General features: G+C 40.3%; 1 protein-coding gene across 1 annotated transcript in view; it reads right to left on the bottom strand.

Moving 5' to 3' along the window:
- HEATR4 (HEAT repeat containing 4) overlaps positions 1-15,437 on the bottom strand; it is a 110,424-nt gene that overhangs the window by 38,003 nt on the left and 56,984 nt on the right. The window contains exon 12 of the mRNA XM_036734503.1: positions 12,275-12,344. Coding sequence (XP_036590398.1) covers positions 12,275-12,344 — 70 coding nt within the window. The remainder of the gene's footprint in view (positions 1-12,274; positions 12,345-15,437) is intronic.

The following is a 15,437-nucleotide window of genomic DNA, read 5'->3' as shown; positions in this document are numbered from 1 at the left end:
CTGAAACGACTCAACAGCAACAAATTTGCTTTATTAATTTTCAACTGTGGCTCACTTTTGAAGTCAAACGGAAAAAAGTCCAGTTCCTCTTGACTTAAAAGATTTCAAAACACATGAACACAGCTATCATGTTTCCACAAATCTTCTCTTACTCAGACCAGAGGTTGTGAGCTAAAAGTAGTTTCAACTGAAGCTTTATAAAAACAGGCTGGTCGAGATTTGGCCCTCAGGCTGTAGTTTGCCAACCCTTGAATTCAGCTCATCATCTTGGTTGCCTTCCTCTGGATGCTCTCCAGCTCGTGGCTGTCCTTCTTCACTTGTGTCCAGAACATTACTCCAGATATGGCCTGATTAGGTGCAGTCTAAGAGGGACTGATGCCACTTTATTACTAGAAGCTATGTCACTCAGTGCACCATAATGTTACATTAGTTTTTGGGATTTTTTTTGACTGTTCTATTTCTCTGCTGACCCCCATCAAACCCAAAGTCCGCTAAATGCCACATATCTTTTTCAGGCAAACTACTAGCTGTGTTCCCCTTTATTCCTCCCTCCCCAAATTTTATACTTGTGAAGATGAGTATTTTAACACAAGTGTGAGATTTTAGACATTTATCCATATTGGATTTCATCTTCTTCTCGTTGTTCAGTTATTTCAGTCATGTCCTCCTCTTCATGACCGCAGTTGGGGTTTTCTTGGCAAAGATGCTGGAGTGATTTGCCATTTCCTTCTCCAGCTTATTTGACAGATGAGGAAACTAGGGCAAACAGGGTTAATGATTGGCCCAGGGTCATAGCTAGTAAGTATCTAAGACTGGATTTGAATTCAGGTCCTCCTGACTCCAGGGCTGGCACTCCATGCAATGCACCACTTAGCTGCCCTAATGTTGCTGTTTGTTTGTTTCAGTTGTATCTGATTCTTTGTGACCCTATTTGGAGTTTTCTTGGCAAAAATAATGAAGTGGTTTGCTATTTCCTTCTCAAGCTTATTTGACAGATGAGGAAACTGAGGCAAACTGGGTGAAGTGACTTGCCCAAGGTCACATAGCTAGTAAGTGTCTGAGGTGGAATTTGAATTCAGGTTTTCTTGATTCCAAGCCTGGCACTCTATCCACTGTGCCTTCATCTTCTTAGACTCATCCCAATGTTCTAGCCTATCAGGATCTTATAATAAACTACTTAATAACTCTAGTGGCTTCTTATTGCCTACAAGATCAAATAATGCCTTTCATAACCTGGCTCCTTTCTGCCTTTCCAGTGATACGCCTCCGTGTGCACTGTGGACTAGTGACGTTAGTTGCTCCTTGCAGAAGACATACTATGTCCCAATTCCTGGCATTTTTGTTGGCTGTCTCCTCTATTCCTGGAACTCTCTCAATCCTTGAGTCCTTCTGGCTTCTTTTAATTCCCTGCTAAAGTCCTACCTTCTGCAAGAAGCCTTCCCTGGTTCTTCTTAACCTTAATACCTTTCCTCTCAGATAATCTCCAATTTATCTTGTATAGATCTCATTTGTATGTAGTTGTTTACATGTGTTTCCTTGATTAGACTGTGAGCTGTTTTGAGAGTAGGGGCTGAATTTGCCTTTCTTTGTAACCCCAGCACTTAGCACAGTGCCTGGTATATAGTAGGCCCCTAATAAATGCATGTTAAGTTGACTTGAATCCTGACTCTGTCATCTGGTATGATCGATTTACTCTCCTAGCTTGGTTATCTGCAAATTTGATAAGTACACCATTGATGATTTTTGTCAAGTCATTGACAAGAACATTAAACAAAACAGGGTCAAGTGCAGATTACTTGGGCACTCCACTAGAAACCTCTTGCCAATCTGATATTGAACCATTAACAATAATAACTCTTTGAGATTAGCTGTTCAACCCATTCCAAATCCATCATTGCATTTATTGGCTAGCCCACATCTCTCCATGTTTTCCATAAGAACAGAATGAAAGGCCTTACTAAATCCCATGTTAAAAATCTTGGTAAATTATATCTATAGTGTTCTTGTGACTTACTAGTTTAATAGCCCTGTTAAAAAAAAAAAGGAAATAAGATTGATCACCATGACTTGTTGTTGATGAAGTTATGCTGGATCTTTGTCATCATGACTTTCCTTTTTAGACCTTCGCTAACCATATTTTAATAATCTGTCCCAGGAATTGAGATCAAATTCACTGTCATAAACTTTTCAGGCAAAAAGAAAAGGTTCTTCCCTTTTTTGAAAATCGGAACAACATTTATTCTTCTCCCATTTCCCATGATCCTTTGGATATTATTGTTTATGGTTCAACAATCACATTTACTAATTCTCTGTGTGTGTGAATACATACGTACATATATTATATATATGCATACACACATATTCACATATACAGATATACTCATATATATGCAGATACACACATATGTATATCTTTATTTTTCACTAACCTATAACTACAATTTAGCATTTCCTTTGTTTATTATTTTCAACAACCACATTATTTTGACAAGATAAGGCATCACCAAAGAGGTCCACGAGACACGCAAAAAGGTTAAGAACCCCTATCCTAAGGCCAGTTCCAAGCTACATCAACCTTAACTATAGTCAGACGTCCTGTGAAGAATAGATGTTCTTAATTTGGAGTCCATGAAGTTGATTAAAAATATCAATAATTATACCAATATAATCAGTTTCCTTTGTGATCCTATGCATCTTATTTTGTTCATTTAAAACATTATTTTGAGAAGGAGATCATAGACTTCACCACTGCCAATGGAGTGTTGGGCCATGCAAAAAAAAATGGTAATAGACCCTAATTTAGAGCAAGAATATTAAGGCTGATATGGTTTGGTTCCTCTAGCAATATGTCCATTCATTGGCCACTGGACAAGGATCTCACATTTAGAGTACCAGTACTCATATGTGAGTTTGTTGACAGTCTAAAAATTGGGTGATTCTTAGCATCTTCTTCCCCTTTCCCATCTCTCCATCACCATCATGGTGAGAAGGAGCCATGCAGGACTATAACTCTTTCTTTGGTGAGTTGCTGTGGACAAAATAATTTTATTCCTAGCTGATCTGCCTACTGATGAGGCGCCTCTCTGTGGTTAGCTATACTGACCCTCAAAAAGCAGACTAGGTCCATTGTCCAAGGACTAGTCTGAAAGGTCATAACATAACAAATGAGGGGATCAAGGAAGGAGATGACTTTTCACAACTATGGCTATAGGAAGAATTCTTATACATTAGGCTCAAGGATTACATTAATTAAAAATTTTCTGCACAAATATCAATGCAGTTAGAATTAGAAGGGAAAGTTAACTAGGGAAATTTTTTTTTTCCCGATAAAGGTCTGATATCCAAGATATACAAGGAATTGCTATACATGGATAGAACCAAGAGCCATCTTCCATTAGAAAAGTCAAGATTGAAAGCTAAGGGCCCTGAAAATAGAATAAAGGTAGTAACCAGACTTAGAACATTCTGTACTTCTAGTTAAGATCTTTGCCTCCCCTGGTTCCCTGAAGGGATTAGGATAAAAATCTACTTAAGAGAAGAAAGAGATTTCTTGGGGGAGTAGTGGGGAGGGGTGGTGGTGGGGGTGGATCAGGGAAGAGCTCTTAAGGGGAATAGGAAACAGAAACTGGAATATTTCCAATATTAAGTGACTCTCATTCTGGATTGATGAAGCAAAATATTAATTTTCACCTAATCCGGACTTGTATAGATGTTTTAGTATTTTGTGAAATTTTCCTTGTTCAAGAATTCTAAAAATGTTATTTCAAAATATCTTGTGTTGGAGAGGGTTTTCTGCAGGCATGAGGGGACTTGGCCAGTTTGGACATTTCTCCCTTTAAACAGAAAAATGCTTAGATTTAGAATAATGATAAGTTAATGAAAAATTATTCCTGGCAAGTCTATGCTTACAATGTAGATAATCTCTCTTTCATCTCTCCTCCTCCTCCTCCTTCTCCTCCTTCCTCTTCCCCTCCCTCTTTCTCTTCCTCTCCTCCTTCCTCTTCCTCTTTCTGTTCCTCTCCTCCTCCTTCTTTCCTCCATAGAAGCTTTAAAAATATAGAGACCCAACAGAATAGACCAAGGTTATATGGATGAGGTGGACACCATTCTGGTGTCATGTCTGCTAACCAAGCTGTATCAGTAATGGAATCCATAAGCCTGTAGAGCATGAGCTTACATCCTAATACTTTTATTCAATTACAAAAAGTAGTCATTTTATGCATCAATGCAATAGTCCATAGAACAGAGGTTCTTAACCTTCTTTATGTCATGGACCCCTTTGGCAGTCTGGTGAATCTATGGATGTTTTCTCAAAGTAATTTTAAAAAATTGAAGGAATTATAAACTTCGATTAAAGTTCAGTTTAAAAAAGAGAGAGATGTATTTTTTTTCTTCCCATTCCAGTTCATAGACCCTCTGAAACCTATTCATGGACCCTTGGGGAATCTCTGGACTCCAAGTTAGGAACTCTTTCCGTAGAGCATTAAATAGAAAAGAAGCAATAGCAGTATAGTGACTTGTTCCAGGACCATTTCTAAAGACCATGAAAAATATGAGAATAATAATAATGATGCAAACACTTCTTCTATATCTACTGTGTTCCAAGCACTGTGCTAGAAAAGCTATAAAATTTAGATAAGGTATTATCACTGTCCTCAGTAAATTTACTAATGCAGTGGGGTATGAGACAAGAATTGGAGTAACTGTCACAATGTTAGATAAGAACCATATTAGAGTTATAAATGGGGAAGGTTCGTCATGAGCCAAGGAGATCAGGGAAGGTTTCCAGGAAGAGTTAAACTGGATTTTAAAGGATGGGTAGTATTTCAGTGGGTAAAGAGGGGGAAGGAGGAGATTCTAGGTATATGGAGAATAACTTGAATAGCATAAGAGGGTAGTGCAAGTTTGAGAGCAGAGATTATTTCTGTTTGGCTGGGTCAGAGTAAAGGGAGTGGGAACTTACTAGTCACAGCCTTTCCACACTTCCAACCATGGGTAGGGTTAGGGCGTAGGTCTGTAGCTACCCCCTAGGATAGGAGGTATGGCAATTATAGCATAGATCATTCTCATACAGAGTATGTAGAGATGAGGAAGCAGACCCCAAAGTCTTGCTCTGAAGAGACATCATGGGGTGGAAGGGTCCTTGGGTTCTTGAGGGCTATGCCAGGATAGCACAAACTCTGGCAAGACCTACTGAGCTTGGGTATGTGCATACTATCAGAAGATGAGACTATGAGAGTCTGGAGAGATTCTTTACCTCTTGAGCTGGCCACACAGTGCCTGGTATATAATAGAAAATGGACAAAACCATTAGCTGGCCCTCAGTCCCATGTGGCACCATAGTTGCAACTGGCTTATTGTGAAGGGATATTGAGGCCACAACTCCAATCAATTTCATTTCTTGCCCTCCCTCCCCTTCCTCCCAAATGTACTTGATGAAATTACAGAATATGAGAGTTAACTAACAAAGACAAGGAGGTGCTGAGTGATGAGATCTACTAGCAAAGGAGAGGTTTTGAGGGCTGGTTCAAGGTCACAGAGAAAATAATATGTGCATCAGCTACTGGAAACTTGAACCGAAGGGGTCGAGGACAGAGCTGTGGGTTAGAACCCCAGTAGCAAGATTCTCTTTGCTAGAGCCTGCTTCTGAGTCTACTCCTCTGCCTCTATGGGGAGGGGAGAATAAGCATTTATTTAATGCCTACAAATATTATCTCATTGGATCCTCACAAAAAGCCTGTGAAGTAAGTACTGTTATTATTCCCATTTTACAAGTGAGGCAAATGAAGCAGACAGAGGTTAAGTGACTTGCCCAGGGTCACAGAGCTAGTAAGTGTCTGAGGCTAGATTTGAACTCAGGTCTTCTAACTTCAGACCCAGTGCTCTACCCACTGAGTCACCTAGAATCCATGCTTGATGAGCCAGCTGGGGTGAGATGCAGTAGGAAAACCATTAGCTGCAAGAGCTTCAGTCCCCACTGGGTCCTAAGGCCATGCTACGGCCCTGAATCTTCATCTAATGTTTAGCCTGACTTCATGGCATGAATTAAACAGGAGTTAGGGGGTATGTTTTATTTTCTATACTTTTTTACTGTCTTGAAGGAGGGGTGGACATGGGGTATTATGCAAAATGTACTGTGCTTTTTCTTGAACTCCTAGGTTTGGATCTAAGATAACCCGAGGGTGAGCAGCCATGTGGTAGATATCTTATTATGTCTCGTTTTATTGCTTCGATTGTATCTATGCAAAGAGCAAAACACTGTTCATGACATTTAAGCATTCCTGTCCATTCCTGGGGGGAGTCGACTCCTTTATGTCAATTTATGTCAAATTAAGTCAAATTATGATTAGGACTTAATGAAATATAATTCATCCAGGGAAGTGGAGGAGGTAGTTTCCTGTGATTGGGGACTCAGGAATGTTCTGTTCTCTGATACTATAAAACTATTTGGAAAAATAAGCAAAAGAGTCCTACCAAATTCTTTTTATGATACAGATATGGTGCTGATACCTGAACCAGGAAGAGCCAAAACAGAGAAAGAAAATTATCGACCAGTTTCCCCAATGAATATTGATGCAAAATTTTTAAATAAAATATCAGCAATAAGATTACAGCAATTTATCATGAGCATAATACACTATGACCAGGTGGGATTTATATCAGGAATGCAAGGCTGGTTCAATATTGGGAAAACTATCAGCATAAATGGGCCATATTAATAACTAAACTAACAGAAATCATGATTATTGCAATAGATGCAGAAAAAGCTTTTGATAAAATATAGCACCCATTTCTCTTAAAAAACACTAGAGAGCATAGGAATAAATGGAGCCTTCCTTAAAATGATAAGTAGCATCTATCTAAAACCATTTGTAAGCATTATCTGTAATGGGAATAAGCTAGAATCTTTCCCAATAAAATCAGCGGTGAAACAAGGATGTCCATTATCACTACTGTTATTCAATATTGTACTAGAAATGTTAGCTTTAGCAATAAGAGAAGAAAAAGAAATTGAAGAAATTAGACTAGGCAATGAGGAAACAAAGCTATCACTCTTTGCAAATGATATGATGGTATACTTACAGAATCCTAGAGAATCAACTAAAAAACTACTTGAAAAAATTAGCAACTTTAGCAAAGTTGCAGGATATAAAATAAACCCGCATAAGTCATCAGCATTTCTATATATTACTAACAAAGTCCAGCAACAAGAGATAGAAAGAGAAATTCCATTTAAAGTAACTGTAGACAGTATAAAATATTTGGGAGTCTACCTGCCAAGACAAATCCAGGAACTACGTAAACATAACTGCAAAACACTTTTCACACAAAGTCAGATCTAAATATGGGAAAACTAGCAGTTGTTCATGGGTAGGCCAAGCTGATATAATAAAAATGACAATTCTACCAAAATTAATTTCCTTATTCAGTGCCATAAAAATCAAACTATCAAAAATTATTTTATAGAGTTAGAAAAAAATAACAAAATTCATCTGGAAGAACAAAAGGTCAAAAATATCAAGGAAATTAATGAAAAAAAAAATGCAAAGGAAGGTGGCCTAGTCATACCAGATCGAAAACTGTATTATAAAACAGCAATCATCAAAACTATTTCATACTGGCTAAGAAAGAGAGTGATGGATCAATGGAATAGGTTAGTTACACAAGACACAGTTGTAAATGACTACAGTAATCTTCTGCTTGATAAGCCCAAAGACTCCAGCTTCTGGGATAAGAACTCACTATTTGACAAAAACTTCTGGGAAAACTGGAAAAGAGTATGGCAGAAACTAGGCATAGACCAACATCTTACCTTGTATACCAAGATAAGGTCAAAATGGGTACATGAATTAGGCATAAAGGGTGATACTGTAAGCAAATTAGAAGAGCAAGGAATAGTTTACCAGTCAGTTCTATGGGGAATGGAAGAATTTATGACCAAGCAAAAGATAGAGAACATTATGAAATGCAAAATGGATAATTTTGATTATATTAAATTAAAAAGTTTTTCCACAAACAAAGCCAATGCAACCAAGATTAGAAGCAAAGCAGAAAGGTGGGAAACAATTTTTACAGTCACTGTTTCTGACAAAAGCCTCATTTCTCAAATATATAGAGAACTGCGTCAAATTTATAAAACTGTAAGTCATTCCCCAATTGATAAATGGTCAAAGGATACGAACAGGCAGTTTTCACATGAAGAAATTAAAGCTACCTATGGCTTTATGAAAAAATACTCTAAATCATTATTTAGAGAAATGCAAATTAAAACAACTCTGAGATACCACCTCACACCTCTCTGATTGGTTAATATGACAAAACAGGAAAATGTTGGAGAAGATATGGGAAAGTTGGAACACTAATGTGTTGGTGGAATAATGTTGGTGGAGTTATGAACTGATCCAACCATTCTGGAGAGCAATTTGGAACTATGCCCGAAGGGCTATAAAACTGTGCATACCCTTTGATCCAGCAGTACCATTACAAGGTCCATATCCTAAAGAGATAACACAAAAGGGAAAAGAACCCATAGGTACAAAAATAGTTACAGCAGCTCTTTTTGTGGTGGCCAAGAATTGGAAATTGAGGGGATGCTCATCAATTGGGGAATGGCTGAACAGGTTGTGGTATATTCATGTAATGGAATACGCTTGTGCTATAAGAAATGATGAGCAGGCAGATTTCAGAAAAACCTTGAAAGACTTACATAAACTGATGGCGAGTGAAGTGAGTAGAACCAAGAGAGCATTGTGCACAATAACAGCAACATTTTATGATGATCAACTTTGATGGACTTAGTTCTCCTTAGCAATGCAATGATCTAAGACAATTCCAAAAGACTCATGATGGAAAATGCTATCGACATCCAGAGAAAGAACCATAGAGTCTGAATGTAGATTGAAGCATACTATTTTCTCTCTCTTTTTTTATTTTCTTGTAGCTTTTCCCTTTTGTTCTGATTCTTCTTTCACAATGTGACTAATGTGGAAGTGTATTTTTTAAAATTTATTTATTTAATATTTTTAGTTTTCAGCATTGATTTTCACAAGAGTTTGAATTACAAATTTTCTCCCCATTTCTACCCTCTCCCCCACTACAAGATGGCATATATTCTGGTTGCCCCATTCCCCAGTCAGCCCTCCCTTCTGTCACCCCACTCCCCCCATCCCCTTTTGCCTTACTTTCTTGTAGGGCAAGATAGATTTCTATGCCCCTTTGCCTGTATATCTTATTTCCTAGTTGCATGCAAAAACTTTTTTTTGAACATCTGTTTTTAAAACTTTGAGTTCCAAATTCTCTCCCCTCTTCCCTCCTAACCCATCCTCCCTAAGAAGGCAAGCAATTCCACGTAGGCCACATGTGTATCATTATGTAAAACCCTTGCACACTACTTATGTTGTGAAAGACCAGTTATGTTTTGCTCCTTCCTATCCTATCCCCCTTTTATTCAATTTCCTCCCTTGACCCTGTCCCTTTTTGAAAGTATTTGTTTTTGATTACCTCCTCCCCGATCTGCCCTCCCTTCAATCATCCCCCCCTTTTTATCTCCTTCCTCCTTCTTTCCTGTGGGGTAAGATTCCCAATTGAGTGTGTATGATATTCGCTCCTCAGGTCAAATCTGATGAGAGCAAGATTCACTCATTTCCCCTCACCTGTCCCCTCTTCCCTCCCAACAGAACTGCTTTTCCTTGCCACTTTCATGTGAGATAATTTACCCTATTCTATCTCTCCCTTTCTCCCTCTCTCAAAATATTCCTTTCTCATCCCTTAGTTTGATTTTATTTTTTTAGATATCATCCCTTCATATTCAACTCACCCTGTGCCCTCTGTCCACACACACACACACATGTATGTATGTATATTCCCTTCAACTATTTTAATATGAGGTCTCATGAATTGTACACATCATCTTTCCATGTAGGAATGTAAACAAAACAGTTCAACTTTAGTAAGTCCCTTGTGTTTTCTCTTTCTTGTTTACCTTTTCATGCTTCTCTTGATTCTTGTGTTTGAAAGTCAAATTTTCCATTCAGCTCTCCTCTTTTCACTGAGAAAGCTTGAAAATCCTCTATTTTATTGAAAATCCATATTTTGCCTTGGAGCATAATACCCAGTTTTGCTGGGTAGGTGATTCTTGGTTTTAATCCTAGCTCCATTGACCTCCGGAATATCATATTCCAAGCCCTTCAATCCCTTAATGTTGAAGCTGCTAGATCTTGTGTTATATCTTGATTGTGTTTCCACAATACCCAAATTGTTTCTTTCTGGCTGCTTGCAGTATTTTCTCCTTGATCTGGGAGCTCTGGAATTTGGCTACAATATTCCTAGGAGTTTTCTTTTGGGGATCTTTTTCAGGAGGTGATTGGTAGATTCTTTCAATTTTTATTTTACCCTCTGGTTCTAGAATATCAGGGCAGTTCTCCTTGAGAATTTCTTGAAAGATGATATCTAGGCTCTTTTTTTGATCATGGCTTTCAGGAAGTCCAATAATTTTAAAATTATCTCTCCTGGATCTATTTTCCAGGTCAGTGGTTTTTCCAATGAGATATTTCACCTTGTCTTCCACTTTTTCATTCCTTTGGTTCTGTTTTATAATATCTTGATTTTTCATAAAGTAACTAGCTTCTACTTGCTCCAATCTAATTTTTAAGGTAGTATTTTCTTCAGTGGTCTTTTGGACCTCCTTTTCCATTCTGCCTTTCAATTCTGCCTTTCAAGGCATTCTTCTCCTCATTGGCTTTTTGGAGCTCTTTTGCCATTTGAGTTAGTCTATTTTTTAAGGTATTGTTTTCTTCAGTATTTTTTGGGTCTCCTTTAGCAATTCATTGACTTGTTTTTCATGGTTTTCTTGCATCACTCTCATTTCTCTTCCCAATTTTCCCTCTACTTCTCTAACTTGCTTTTCCAAATCTTTTTGAGCTCTTCCATGGCCTGAGACCAGTTCATGTTTTTCTTGGAGGCTTTTGATGTCGGCTCTTTGACTTTGTTGACTTCTTCTGTCTGTATGTTTTCGTCTTCTTTGTCACCAAAGAAAGATTCTAAAGTCTGAGTCTGAATCTGAGTCCATTTTTGCTGCCTCGCCATGTTCCCAGCCATCTTACTTGACCCTTGAGTTTTTTTGTCAGCATATGACTGCTTGTAGAGAGTACTTTGTCCCAAGCTTGAGGGGCTGTGCTGTTGTTTTCAGAGCTACACAGCAAGCTGTGCCACACCAGCGCCCCTCCTCCCCCAAGAACTGCCAACCCAGACTGCGACTCAGATCTAAGCTGGCTCTGCACTCCTGCTCTGATCCATCACTTAATTCCTCCCACCAGGTGGTCCTGGGGCCAGAAGCAACTGCAGCTGTAGCTCTGTAGCTGTACTACCTCTGCTGCCCCCAGGGCAGTGGCTGAACCAAGAACTCCTTTCATTCTGTCCCTGGCAGCTTTTCCCCCAACCTCTGTTGTCTTTGGTGTTTGTGGGTTGAGAAGTCTGGTAACTGCCACAGCTCACTGATTCAGGGTGCTAGGGCCTGTACCACTTGGCTCTCCATCTGGTTGGTCCACGACACCCATGCTGGGCTCTGCTCCACTCCGCTCCCAGGTCCGTGCGATACACCTTTCCCTGTGACCATCCATGCTGTCCTGGGCTGGAGCCCTGCTTCCCTCTGCTATTTTGTGGGTTCTGCAGTTCTAGAATTTGTTCAGAGCCATTTTTTATAGGTATTTGGAGGGAACTGGGTGGGAGCTCATGCAAGTTCCTGCTTTCCAGTCGCCATCTTGGCTCCACCCCATGTGGAAGTGTATTTGATTTGATTGTACATGTATAGCTTTTATTAAATTGCTTGCCATCTTGGGGAGGGAGAAAATAATTTGGAACTCAAAATCTTATTAAAGTGAATGTTGAAAACTTATCTTAACATGTAATTAGAAAAAAATAAAATACTATTAAGTGAAGAAAAAAAAGAAATGTTCTGCTCTCACCATACTCCCACAACTGATGAATTGGAAGGCCCTCCCAAAAAGAGGTCAGGCAACCAATGGGAACCAGTCACTTTCTGGGAATCCTCAAGAATGGGGCAATTCATCTCAGAAGGGTGAGGTGCCCTCCCTCCTGGAGTGAGCGTGGGACTAGCTTACACTGTGACCTTCTGTGGAATAAGATCAGGTTGGTAGCTAGTAGTGATGCCTCATAGTGAAACAAAGGGCCTTCTCTGTGAGGCTTCTCCCCTGTTTCCCCACCCCATGGAAGATTATTCTAGAGGCAGGAATAGGGGGCACTACCTCTGTAATACCTCTGATGGCAAAAGCTTTGATTTTCCAGTATGGATCACCCTGTACCAACTTTACGAGGCTGTCACAGACCTGGAATGAAAAAGGGAGAAATGATGAGCAGTCAGAGTTAGAACACAGAAAGCCTAGATCCAAGAAACTCACTGACCTTCCAGAACATGCCATTAAAAACAAGGCAAAACCAGAAAAATGGTTTTTATCAGTATTGGGCTCCTAGTATGGTGTGTGTGTGTATGAGTATGTATGTGTGTGTGTGTGTGTGTGTGTGTGTGTATGTGTGTGTGTGTGTGTTCAGTTGTTTTTCACTTTGTGACCCCATTTGGGGTTTTCTTGGCAAAGATACTGGAGTGGTTTATCATTTCCTTCTCCAGCTTATTTTACAGGTGAAGAAACTGAGGCAAACAGGGTTAAGTGACTTGCACAGGGTCACACAGTAAGTGTTTGAGGCCAAATTTGAATTCAGGAAGATGAGTCTTCCTGACTCCAGGTCTGACACTCTATCTGCTGTGTCACCTAGCTGCTCCTGCCCAGTATGGTAGTCTAACAACAATGTTGCTTGAAGCTACTGTGACTGTGTAAGGCCAATAACACCAGCTCACAAGAAGGTTGGTAGCACAGGTTCTTGATTTGCTTTTCTAAGGAAAGCAACTTTAAGGGGTTAACAATCTCAGCTTAATTAAACATACATATATCATTCACTTAGTTCAGGGGGAAAAGATCAGCCTTCTGAACCTCAGGGAAAATACAAACAGAAATTACAAGCATACATTATAAACAGAGCAAATAACACAAACCAGTCTATCCACTGCAATATATAGTTACCAGAGAAGCACCAACATCTGGGTTATCAAAGCTGGGGGAGGGTGTGGCTCTTAACAACGGCTACCCAGAGTTTCTTCTGGTCGAATCACACAACAGTCTTCCAGTGAGTGAGAGCCCCTAAACAAAACTCCAACCTCAGAGCTCTTATACCTGGTTCAGGGCCCTGAGGGCTCAGAGCCTACTTAGCAAAAAGGTGTGCGGCCTGGGGCCTGGGGTCTTCTTGTTTCTTAAGCAGGTCAAAGACTCCCAGATTTAACCAAAGGAACAAAGGCCAGACTCATCAAAGGCACTTGATTACCTCAGTGCTCCAAAAGGGAAAACAGTAAAAAAGTTCTTCCCTGATTACCATTATAGGTAGAGATCCTCATTATTAACGTAGGTCAGTAACTTTATTGCAACATAGTCTTAGGGGGCTGTGTAGAACATTGAGAGGTTGAAAGATCTGTAGCCACAGAGCCAGTGTATGTTAGAGGCAGGGTGTTCTTCCTGACTCCAAAGCCAGCCTTTTACCCATTCTCCTATGCTGCCTCTGAAGGGGCTATGCCCCTTGCCCTTCTCTTGACTTAAGTGCCTTCTAGATTAATGCCCAGTGGAAAAGCATGTCCTCTTCCTGGAATAAACTTGGTTCTGTTTGCTCACTCTGGGTTGATTCTTTTCATCCCAGAGCAGTTTTGCTCAGCCTGGCCATGGATGGAATTTTTCCACATAGCATGATTCAGGCTTCTCTTTAGGAAAAGTATCAAATCACTCTTCACTTTATCTCTCCCTTTACATTCTTCAGCACCAGACTGTCATTAAAGTAGTAATCAGAGGAAGGTAGATGAGAATTTATCAAAGGGCAGGAAATTTCAAGGATCTCTTGGAAGAATTTATGGGTCTCTTAGGAAGCAGAGGGGAGCCTGTTGAGGGTAGGGAGCTATGGTAGGGCAGTGCTGGTGACAGTAGGAGCAGGAACCAAGGATAGGTGAGGCCCAGAAGTTCTATTCAGTGAGATAAAAACTCTGCCCTGGCTTGTGGCTAGTGACGGAGGCCTAGTCCTGGCCCAATGAACCAGTCTTTCAATGCCAACAGCAGTAGAATTTGAGGGTCACCATGAGCCAGCCAAAGAATGGAAACAGTGCACTGCAGGCCACCTCTGGAATTAGCATCAAGTTTCAGAGTGTGGTCTCTCCCTCTCAAATTCCCCCCACCCCATACCCTCCTCTAAAGGGAAATGAGACTATGAGGGGGTGGGGGAAGCAGGAAGGGGTACCAGGGCTATGCTAGAGTGAGCTCCAAGTGGCTCAGCTCAAAAGCAGCTGACTTAAATTTTCAGTGTGAGCATTTACACTTCAGAAATTGGCAAACATTACAAATCAGGGCTTGGTTTATTGTTTTGTTGATTCTCTAGACTTAAGAAAATGATGGGGAAAATGTTAATAATGGAGGGTAAACCTTTTTTTTTTTTAAGACAATCAAGATTAAGCGATTTGCTCAGGGTCACACAGAGCTAGTAAGTGTCTGAGGTCGGATTTGAACTCAGATCCTCCTGACTCCAGGCTCGGTGCTCTATCCACTGCTTACAATAGCTGCCCCAGAGTTTAAACTGAAAAGTCTATCATAGACATTTTTTTTTCAGAGAGCAGGTTGTTGAACATTTTGCAGCATGCCCCTGTGTGTAGCTCTTCAGGTCAGGTAACAGAACTAGTCAAACTTTCCTATGGCCAAGGTTCCCTGGATTGCAAGTTTGGTGGTCCTGCTCTGGGGAGGAGGAATTTTTTCCCAGACCTAGGAGTTAATAGCTACATACTCCATATTATGTAGTAGAAGAATAGGCAATGAATGTACTTTAACAGGCAGAATACCTTTACTTTCCCTTCTAAGTGTTGATCTCTTGGGCTCCTATTTTTTTTTTTTGGAGGCAAAGAAGGTCAAGTGACTTGCCCAAGGTAAGTGTAGTAAGTGTCTGAGGTCAAATATGAACTCGGGTCCTCCTGACGCCGGGGCCAGTGTGCTGCCTAGCTGCCCCTCTTCTGGGGCTCTCCTGGGCTTCTAAAACTATCCTGCATACCCTGAGAGAGGGGCAAGGTAAGCTTGGGGCCAGGATGTTACTGAAAGGACCAAAGTCCTCTTTTCTTCCTGCCCAGCTGCTTGTCCCGGATCATGAAACCAGGGACTGCTGCCCAGGAAGGAGGACACATTTCAGCAACCCGGATGTAAGAGGGATGAGCTGGGAAATATGAGTCCTGGGTTCTCTAATTCCTGCTCTGCCACCAACTCTGGGCCTCTCTTTATTGGGTAAGATGGGTGAGGAGGCCTTGAAGGAGCCTTTCAATTCTCACAGACTGCGCATCTATAAGGTGA

The sequence above is a fragment of the Trichosurus vulpecula genome, chromosome 8, assembly GCF_011100635.1.
Source record: "Trichosurus vulpecula isolate mTriVul1 chromosome 8, mTriVul1.pri, whole genome shotgun sequence".
NCBI classification, from domain to species: domain Eukaryota; kingdom Metazoa; phylum Chordata; class Mammalia; order Diprotodontia; family Phalangeridae; genus Trichosurus; species Trichosurus vulpecula.
The sequence above is the reverse complement of the archived record's forward strand: the minus strand, read 5'-3'. Positions and strand labels throughout refer to the sequence as shown.